Source organism: Poecilia latipinna, unplaced genomic scaffold, assembly GCF_001443285.1.
Source record: "Poecilia latipinna isolate Pla-1442-1.1 unplaced genomic scaffold, P_latipinna-1.0 Scaffold1446, whole genome shotgun sequence".
Lineage (NCBI taxonomy): Eukaryota > Metazoa > Chordata > Actinopteri > Cyprinodontiformes > Poeciliidae > Poecilia > Poecilia latipinna.
In genome coordinates, this window is record NW_015114062.1 from 87,173 (window position 1) to 97,758 (window position 10,586).

The window sequence follows — 10,586 nt, forward strand, 5'->3', positions numbered from 1 at the left end:
AAAAAGCCCTCCCCCCCCCCCAAAAACCCCTTCTGGAGGGGGGGGGCAAACAAAAAAAAAAAAAAAAAAAAAAAAGTGTGTGACGTGGGAAGGCGGCCAAAGGTTTGTGGGAACAAGAGGTGCGTAAGCTGAGCTCAGGGGCCTTACTGGTTCTCAGGCTTCCCTTTGCTTTTCTTTATTTTCACTGCTTGCAGTGCGCCTCCAGACAAAAGCATCATTATTGCTCTTGGATTCCTTTCCGGTGACTTCTCGGGTTTGACGCGGCGCTGAGGAAATCAGGTTGTTTACGGGCTGCAGCGGAAGAAGCTAAATGGATCTGCGATGAGTTAGTATTGATGGTTAGCCACAATACTCTCTCGTTAGCGAGGATGGGCCCTTTTGTTCACATTGCCTGGAAGGCCAGAGATGTCTTTGTTCTGTTTGTGACAGCTGTTAGGTTTGTTCAGCCATTTTACTGGGCGCTCAGAGTGAGCTGGAAAGGTTACGTTTCCATCAGCAGCCTTTTCTCACGCCACCCCCAGCATGTGCCTCTCCTTGTTGTGTGGAACTAACCTGGGATCCAGAGATTAGACACACTCTGTGGTTTTCTCATGATATAGAAAGGGCCTCACAAGGTTAGGACCTGTGCTCACGTTACACACACGAACGTTTCTCAAAGTTGGCCTCCCTGACACGTCAGATGCAAGGGAAGATCTCCGTTTCTAACAGTATTTCAATTGATCGTAGCTAGAAGGTGCAAGAATTTCTTAATGTCAAGTCTAAGTATTGATCCTCAGCCAAAAGTGATGAAATGCAATCCTGATTCCACAAAAAACACCAAAATAGCCCTTAAATTTGGCGCCACTTAAAGCTTCAACTTAGGCATCAGCCTTAGTTTCACTAGCTATCGTCAAGAGGAATATTTCTTTCAGTGTTTACGTCGTGCACAGCACTGGGTTAGACTTTTTAACCTGGTTCAAGGTGCCCCCTCAGACCGTGCCACCCTGGGTGTTAGCCCTTATCGACAGTATCAGAAACTGCAGCTGTTTATCACACAGAAAAGGTGCAAGTTCAGTTCCACTAGGAGACAAAGAATCGGTTTTAATTTTTGTGTTTTCTAGTAACTAAGTGAGTGCTGTCGTTGTTTTTATGCATAAGCTATCAATAAAAATAAAGGGGTAAAACTGATATGTGGGTCAGAAAATCATGCAGATGGGTTGAGAGCAGGACCAAGGGTTAGTTTATAAAATAGGTTAGTTTGCTTTAACCTATTTTGCAGGTTAAAGCAAACTAACCTGTAAAGTAGAGGCTCTCACCCATCAGGTAACGAGTTCTCATAGGTTATATATCCCAAAACCTGATCTATGTGATGGGAATAAAAAGGTTTGAACTTATTTCTAGTTTTTGTTTGTAAGAATTGCTGAAACAAATCATTTTTCTACTGTGCACAAAGTGTGGGAATCCTTTTATTAGGCACTTTAGCTGCATGCTTGACTCTATGCATCATAAAGTTTAACTTACTATTGCTTATTTTTGTATCTGTGTGATGTGCTTCCATACACAGATGTCCCCATTGCCAAACTATTATGTTAATCAATTCTGGGTCGCTCTAAATGTTCATAATTTCATTTTGCTGGTGACCTCTCCACAGATAAAGCTTCTTCATTTTTTAAAATTGTTTTATTTTAGTATTTTCAAACTTTGGAGTGAGAGAAGTGAGAATAATCAATCCGCTCCATCTCAGAGCTAATGCACCAGAGTGGAATGAAAGTAGCACAAAACGTTTTTCAGTTGTAAAATTAGACAAACAAAACCCCATTAAAGACTGCAGGACGTTCGGAGGGCTTTTAAAGAGCGGCATAAATGGGCCGACAATTACAACCGCTTACATAACCAGGATCTGTCCTTCTCAGACTTGGACGTCCTGGACTTTGTCTATCTGATGTCAACATATAAAAACGATTAAAGGAAACCATACGTTCTGACTAGCCCTTCATGTATCACCTCGTCTTTGCAGCAGAGAGCCAGACTCCCCTCTGCAGGTGTCCCTACATTGTTCCTTCCTTTGAAAGAAATGTGCAGTGGAAAAGTACTCGGCTGCCAGAAAAGGCCACGGCCGGCTCCTTATCACCCTGCCCAGCCTTGGTTGTAACAAAGGGGAGACAAGGATAGATAAGGCAGCTTGAAACTTGCTCACTTCTCCAGCTGCGCTCGTCCGCAGACGCAGGGACACCTTTATCTTGTCTGGGATTCACGGACAAATGTAGACGAGAAAATACGACACTTGGCAAAAGAGGCTCCAGTTAAACACTGCAACAGAGCGGAGATTCACATAGCAAATCCACCTTCACCCAGTTTTACTTACAGCTCAAATGCTCATGAGGAGAACAGACATTTTTATTTATTTATTAGCACAGATGGAGGATGTATTTTCACTTAAGTAAGATAGACATTTAGCTTGCTTCCTTTCTTTCCGGAGGTTAAACTAATCAGAAATGAGGATTTATGGCTCAGAGAGCTGTATGACAGCCCGGCTAATTATCACATTTATTTATCTATAGGAAGTCATTGATAACTCTTTTAGTGCATGAAATAATTACTTGAGAAGCAGCAATTAGATTGTGTCGATTATTTTTCTTTCCTGGCAAATATTACAATTTGCTTTATGTTTTTTGCAATCAGAAAAGTACATCTTCCAGATGCACCTTCTGGCCCAGGCTGGGTATTTTTTTGTCTTTTCAAGTCTTCAGCTTATTATTTAAAATCAGAAGTCCTGTTGTTGTGTTTAGAGCTCTGCTTACTAAAGACACTGCAGTGCAGACAACTCAGATGATGTCATGCACTGATTTAAAATCAACCTTCAGGCTCAATTTTTAATCTAACAGTGATTACCGTTTTCTTCCTTCTATGGTTCTGTGGATGAATATTCTGTGAGAAGCATAAAAAATTTTATGCGAGTCTGATAGTTTGGAATTAAAACTACAGTATGAAACTTTTATTTTGAAAAGGTTTTTTGTGACAGTACATTATGACACAGATAATCTGTGAATAAATTGATCTCCTCCAACTCCTCTTGAGCTGCTACTGCCGACTGAAGAAATGTGCCGTTCCTGACCAATAATAACCAATCAGAGTCAAGAGGAGGGTCTTAGCGCTGTCAATCATCCTTGTGAATGCACTGGTAAATGCGCTATTCGCAGAAAAACAACTTATTGCTACAGAAAAAAAAGTTTTTCTGCCATCATCGGTGGCCGTGCTAGCAAGCTTGAGCGTTCTTTCATTCACGTTTGAGAAATCGTTTGGTCTCCGGTGGCAACCACAAAACGCCTGGGGGACCAAGCACCGCCTTTGAGGCAAATCTCCTCCTTGGAGCCACAGTTTCCAAGTTTCTGAGCTACTTCTCAGTGAAACACTGGCAAAAATATTGTTAAAGCGTTAATAGCTGAGCGATGTGATGACTTCTTCAAGATGGAGTTTCAGAAAAGGCAGGAGTTTTTAAAGAGACAGAGACCCAATTTCTAGGCATTAAAGCAGAAAGTGAAGTCATGGCAATTTTTTTATAACAACTGAAAGTAACATAGTTACTTGATTGTGCTATAAAATGGCACTATGTGCCTAGAAAACACATAATACTGCCCCCTTAGAGCCCATTTATATTATTTCATCTTCCTTGTTTTGGGTGCATTTCCTGTCATCCAGTTCATTAGTGTGTTCAAAACTCTACCTTCACTACAGATTTATTTGGATAATTAGACCATTGCTGGTGTTGTTTTAGGGAAGCTAACTAGATGGTAATTTCATCTTTTTTCTTTTTTTTTTTTTTGCAACATCGAGAACTCCTGTCCTGGTATAGTTTGGATCCTGTAGATAACTGGTGACGAGCTTAGCTCAGCTATTTTTCCTTCATGCTTAAACAGCTGACTGCAGCTATCAGGTTCTGAAGTGATCATAGGGTTAAATGGATGAAAACGAGGAAAAACAAAGCAGCACTAAAGTGTATCTGTAACACCATGACAGATTATATCCAACATTTAAGCAACCGGCCATGGGAACCAGACGAAGCCGAGGGTTAGTGTTTCGTTTGCTCTGGCAGACCAGGACTGGCCTCCCTCCAGTTCAAACAGGTTTCCTCCCAGCTTCAGTCAGAACGGCCAATCACGGCTGCGGGTTTGGTACAGTAAGACTTCGCCAGTGAGTTACAGTGCTCAACGCTACGTCACGAATCGTGGGTTTGATGGGTTGCAGGTCTGTCCAATTGTGTCCGGACAAAACCCAGAACACCTGTTGGACATCACAACAGCTGAGATGTAGTGTAAACTCCTGAGAGGAAGTGATGTGGAGAAAGTCCAAAGAGGATGCAAGTTTCATCCTGTGTCCCTAAAGACAAGCAATTGGAAAAAAAACCCCAAACATATTAATGTAACAAGTGCAGTGAACAAGTGCAGCTTTACATTCAAACAGTTTTAACGATAATAAACATTCAGTATTAAACCACAATGTGATTATTTCAGGATTATTTAAATCAGAATCACATAACAACAAAGGTTAACTGCCCTAATCTCCCATCATGTCTAAAAACAAAGTACAATCCAGGTGCAGGTGACTTTAAAGTGACAGAAAGATGCAACAAAAGTTTGGAATGTCAGAAAATCCTCATCACTTTAAGAGATTCGCCCAACGTTTTGAGAAATATGCTTTTGCTTGTTTAAATAACGCAATTTAGCAAGTTGGCTGAAACGATCAGGAGAGCGGTCTTTGGAGTGCTTGAAAACTGCTTCAAATTATCACATGAATGTCCAAAAAACTTGTGTCTGTCTGAGAAAGTCTGAGTCTGTATCGAGCCGCTGAAATGAGTAATTGCTATCTGCTAAAGCCAGAGCATTCTGCAGTGCCTCCTTCAAGGCCAGGGAAAGAGGGATGAGTGCAAATGCATAAAATCCACTCAGGTTTGTGGCTATAACATGGCAACTTGAAAGATTTTCAACGCTTTATCCTGTTGAAGTGCAGAAACAAATTTTTATTGAAATCTAGATATTAAAAGGAGGCTTGGGGCGTGGTGAGGGGACGATCTTGGAAACATCTACAGTGTGAAAAGACTGCCACATTTACTCTGTGCATAGACAGATGGTTTCACATCTCCTTATTGTAAAATCTCCAATTATTATGTGTGTGTATTCATTAGGTCTGCTAAATAACTCTGCAAAAAGAATAGGCAAGCACTATATCACCATACCTAGCTTCATCTGGCTGTAGCCTTCTTGGTGATGAAGAGACTTGTTCCCTGTTCAGAACATTATGACTTCATGCAAATATTAATTAAACTTCTGTTTGTAAACCATAAACTCAATCAATTTTTAAGTATTCAGTCTTTGTCGACAGTGTTGATGACAGAAACTGAAAGATGATGAAACAAGACTCAAGTCTGGAGTCATCTGCTTTCACACTGAAAACATCTTATTTGCATGTCCAGACAGTGGAGAGTCCCTCCTCCCCAAATGTTGTTCATGCTGTAAAAAAAGAAAGAAAGAAAGAAATCATAAAGACTGCCAAATACAGATGAAGTTGCATAAAATTTATGTTTTTATGTACTTTGACTGAATATGATTGTACTGAAAGGCAACCGGGTTTAAAGACTTTGTTCTATTAATGACAAAAAGCATGCAGCAAGCAAAATTAAGGAGCCTTTTTGCCTCAGAACTACCTTAGCTTGAGGCAAGTGTTAAAAGCATTAATGGGCTGCTTGTTTTCTTGGTCTATCCACTCATCTATAGGTTGAGGTTGGTGGTGACGGCACGTAGGGGTTCCCCTAACGCACCATTCATGCAAAACTTTCCATGAAAAATAACAAAATCATACACGTGTTCTATTGTTAGATTATGGAAATTTTAAAATGTGACACTCCAATTTAGTCAAAACATTTTCATATAGGACATGTCTATAATTTCCTACTCTGTTCTACATCCATCCGTCCATCCTATGACTGAAGAATATGTTTTTTAATTATTTGGGGAATTTTTGTATTCAGAAGTTAAAAGTTTATTATTATTATTATTATTATTTATTTATTTATTTATTTATTTATTTATTTATTTATTTATTTATTTATATTATTATTATTATTAAAGACGAAAATGTAAGTAATAAAGATCACAACCGTCCGGACGTTTTATCTTTGAGAGGACAGTTGGCGCCCTCTTGTGGTGAATAAGGTTAATCGCTTACTTCCGCTTCTGACTACGCAAAATCCGGCTGTGCAGCAGCCATTTTGTCTGTTCGGGCAAGTCTACCCTGACTGTTGCGAACTGCAGTTCCACCTTAGCAAACAAATTAAAATGTTGCTGTTTTGGCGTGTTTGTTTCACCTAAACTATACTCTAGGTCTATAATAAAAATCATACTTCTCTGCCGAGGACTGAGGAGGACTCTCTAATTCAAGAAAAGACCGCAATTCAGCGCGGATAAGCCGAGCCATGTCGTGTGAAGAAAGCTACTTGGCTATCCTACGCTATCTAACAGATGAACGGGAACCTTATGCGCCGGGGACCTCCGGTAATACCAAGAGAAAAATACGGAAGGCGGCGGCCTGCTACGTGGTGAGGAATGGGACTCTGTTTTATCAGCGACGGCAGAAAGGCCAGAATGATTTCACCGAGCTGGAGGTGGTGCTGCAGGACTGCCGGAGGAGGGAACTTATCAACCAGGCGCACATTATAGAGGGAGGGGAGCACCTCAACCAGCAGCTCACCTGGGAAATTATCTCTCAGAAGTACTGGTGGAGAGGTAAGACCCCGGGGCGAACCGCCCCCAGCAAACCGTCTGTATTTATACCGACGGGCTGATTTAGTCCATGTAAACGTTGTCAGAAATAAACGGAAACCAGTTAGCTGCTGACCCAAACATTCAGCTGCTCTCTGCTGCCAACTAGCGGTGAACTGGCGTAAGGATAATTTCGCTGGAGCAGAAATGTTTTCAAGTATATTTTTAATTCCGCAGGGGCGTAGCCAAGGGGTGTCCGAGGTCACCAGGCTAGTTTTTACACAGACAATCCTGAAGCTCGTTAGAGCTTCTTTCACAAAACATTTCCAGCTTCCACTGGGCAAAAGGATACAGCGATGACAACAGATTGTGTAGTGGAACCCTACTCTTAAAATCTACCCATCTTTTCAGCACAACAATGGCAGACAAAGTCCATGTAGGCATCTTGTTTGGAGCAGAACGAAGGCTTTAAATTTAAAATGTAGATTTCATCCTGCTTTTGGTCCAAAATGTTTTCTGAGTCTTGTTTATGTTTGTTAATCCTGCTGCTGCCTGGATTAGTCATGGGCACAACACTACCGATGTCCTATGGGTTCTGATCCACAAAGCTGGATGTGAGCATGTTGCAACCAGTTTGACATGCATTTTGCATTTCTAATGCGAGAAATAAATAGGGCTGAAACTAATGATTATTTTTTTGTAATCTTTCTGTTATTCTGAGGATTAATGTGGCTTTTAAAAAAAGGCACATTCTGCTGACTTTTATTTAGTCTCTTTTTATACAATATTCAAAATACAGTAATAATTATACAGTTATAGTAATTATTATTTATTTAGATAAATAAATAATTCAGTTCCATTTATAAATAAAAAAGTAAAACATTTTACTGCCTAAAATGCAACTACGTAGCTTTCTCAGTGAAAACTTGATCATTTGTAGCAAAAAGATGCTACAGCTAAAAAAAAATGTCCTTTGAACATCCACATGTGAAATACTCAGCATTTCTGTATGACTGACCATCAGTAAAGTGTAGGGTCTGATCTGTTGATTATTTTTTGGTTTAACTGATTAATAAACAGATAGCAAAAGGTGATTAGTAGATTTTTTATACATACAACTTGAACAAGTTGAAGCTAAAATTGAGCGTCTTGAATATTTTTATTTTACGTTCAAAATGTATTTATTTTTGCACAGAGTTCGGCTTAATCACTGCTCTGAATATGTTCCTCTTTCAGCAAATGTTCTTTTTATTTAAGTCCAGTTAAAAAAAAGTCACTAACGACTAAATTAGTTGACGCTTATTTTAATAATCGATTTATCACGATTAATCGTTTGAGTACTACATAAATCCTACATACGACTTTGTCACAAAAGTCACACAAACAATTAAGAGTGGATTCATTTAAGATTTTTCTTTTCTGTTTTCTACTAATATCCGGTGCACAAATCTAAAATATTTTGTAAACGGACTCTTTAATATGTCCATGTGCGATATGAACACATAATGCTGCCTTCTTCTTCTTCTCATCCTCCAGGCATCCTGAAGAACGTGAAAGACCACATCAGAGAATGCGCCCAGTGTCAGAGCAAGCGCAGCACGGACGACGGCTCTGGACCGCGGCCGTTCTCAAGGCAAGGGAGGCGGAAGTTCGGACCCATGGAGGACGAGGACGACGAGGAGGAGGAGGACGGGGAGGACATTTTGTTCTCGACAGACCTGTCCTCCCAGAGACCCAAGTTGGCCAAAGGGACGGCTAAGCACGAAGTGGTTTATGTACGTGGCCGCGGCTGTGTCAGAAACGTGAGTCTGTGGTGCTTCCAGCTGCTTTTCAGCTGATTGCTCTGCAACTGTTTTGTTTTCAGGTAAACAGCAAAGGAGAGGTGAACCAGTTCCTGCCCAAACACAGCCAGACCATGCTGGACAAGCTGAACCAGCAGCGCATCAGCAACCAGTTCTGTGACATCACGCTGCTGATCGAAGGGGAGGAGCACCGCGCCCACAAGGCCGTGCTGGCCGCCTGCAGCGAGTACTTCAACGAGCTCTTCTACGAGAAGGGCGCCGTGACGACGCACGAGGCCGTGGTGGACCTCTCTGGTGAGCGCTCTGCTGCTCTCGCCCACGTTACACACACACACACACACACACAATGGGAGAGTAGTAGTGGGATGGGATTTCAGTGTTTTCCTGGTCTTAGGAAAAATATGTGACGAAACACAATTCCTTATCCCTTTTTCTGAATGTTATTTCCTTCCTTCATTTTTTTCACGTCTTCCTGTCTTTCCTTCCTTTCTCCCTGTTTCACATGCCTTTCCTTCACTCCTTCCTTCCTTCACTTTTCTTCTCCTCCCTAATGTCCTTCCTGTTTTTCCTTCATGCTGCTTTCCTCCCTTTTTCAAGTGTTCATCATTCCATTCTTCCTTTTTTCCACCCATTATTCCTTCCACATGTCCTTCCTTCCTTCCTTCCTTGCCTCACCCACGTTAGAAACTTCCACCCTAAATTTATGGTTCATCCTTTTAACTTTGGTAAGTTTCTGTGGAAATGTCTGCAATGTTTCTATTAAAATCTCTCCCTCTCTCTCTCTTTCTCACACACTTTCTTTTTCTCTCTTTCTCTCTCTCTTTCGCTCTCTCTTTTTCCCTCTTTCTCTCTCTCGCTCCAGGTTTCGCTAAGGCCAGCTTCCTCCCGCTGCTGGACTTTGCGTACACCTCTGTGCTGACCTTTAACTTCTGTGTGATGGCCGACATCGCCAACCTCGCCCGGCACCTGCTGATGACGGAGGTGCTGCAGATATGTGAGTCGGTGCACAAGCAGGTGGAGGAGCAGAAGCTGACGGTGTACCAGAAAGGAGACGTGCACACGGTGGTGGCGGGCGTCCTGGCGACCGACGACTCCAAGGTGGAGCCGGACGCCTACATGGTGACCATAGATGACGACGGCAGCACCGTGGTAACGCACGGCGCCTGCATCCAGCAGCCGGTAACGGTCCTGACCCACGCGGTGGCGGGAGACGCCGTGGAGGCTGGACAGAGCGAGACCGTGGCGCTGATCGCTCATGGTGGGGAGGGGGAGCACGGCGACACCCTCACCCTCATATCGGGATGCGGCGAGGGGCTGGAGGGCGAGACCATGACGGTGGTGACACACAGCGGCCAGGCGGGGGCCAGCGAGTCGCTCGCCGTGGTGTCGGCCTGCCTGGCCATGGAGCAGCCGCAGGTGGTCGAGGCCAGCGCCTTCGTCCTGGACGTGGACGCCGACAAACATGCCCCCTCAGAGGAAGTGGTGCTGGAGTCGGAGGCGGCCGCTCCGACCGAGGCCCAGAAAAAGGAGACGCTTCCCGTCCCTCAGAAACGCAAGCGGGGACGTCCGCCCAAGGTGAAGAGGGAGGCGGAGGTGGAGGGCTGGATACCGCCGGAGGAGGATCCCGCAGAGGAAGAGCACGCCGACAAGCAGGAGGCGACCCCGGATGACCTCAGCGGCAGACGACTGCGGCAGCGCTACATGGCCGAGGGCGGCTACGCCCGGCTACACATGGGCCTGGAGGAGGAGGAGGAGGCCAAGAGTGTAACTCCGCCCCCTGCCACGCCCCCAAAGGTACAGCTGATGGTTTAGTCCAGATGGGCGACATGGACTCAAAGCTTTATCTTGATATTTTGAGGTACCAATATGATAATGAGAAGTGACAATAAGAAGTATTAATTAGAGATGTGCCGATCAGGTTTTTTCCTGCCGATACCGATACCGATCACCCATGAGGGTCCGATCACTGATACCGATCACATAATTATTATTATTTTTTTATCATAAACCCTACCGGTTACATTACATGGAAAAAGGAACCATGAATTCA

At 43.2% G+C, this 10,586-nt stretch overlaps 1 protein-coding gene across 1 annotated transcript in view; it reads left to right on the plus strand.

Annotated features, from left to right (window-relative positions):
- Positions 1-6,234: 6,234 nt before the first annotated feature.
- Positions 6,235-10,586, plus strand: part of zbtb11 (zinc finger and BTB domain containing 11) — a 14,549-nt gene continuing 10,197 nt past the window's right edge. The window contains exons 1-4 of the mRNA XM_015057243.1: positions 6,235-6,758; positions 8,271-8,509; positions 8,599-8,830; positions 9,399-10,330. Coding sequence (XP_014912729.1) covers positions 6,449-6,758; positions 8,271-8,509; positions 8,599-8,830; positions 9,399-10,330 — 1,713 coding nt within the window. The 5' untranslated portion in view covers positions 6,235-6,448. The remainder of the gene's footprint in view (positions 6,759-8,270; positions 8,510-8,598; positions 8,831-9,398; positions 10,331-10,586) is intronic.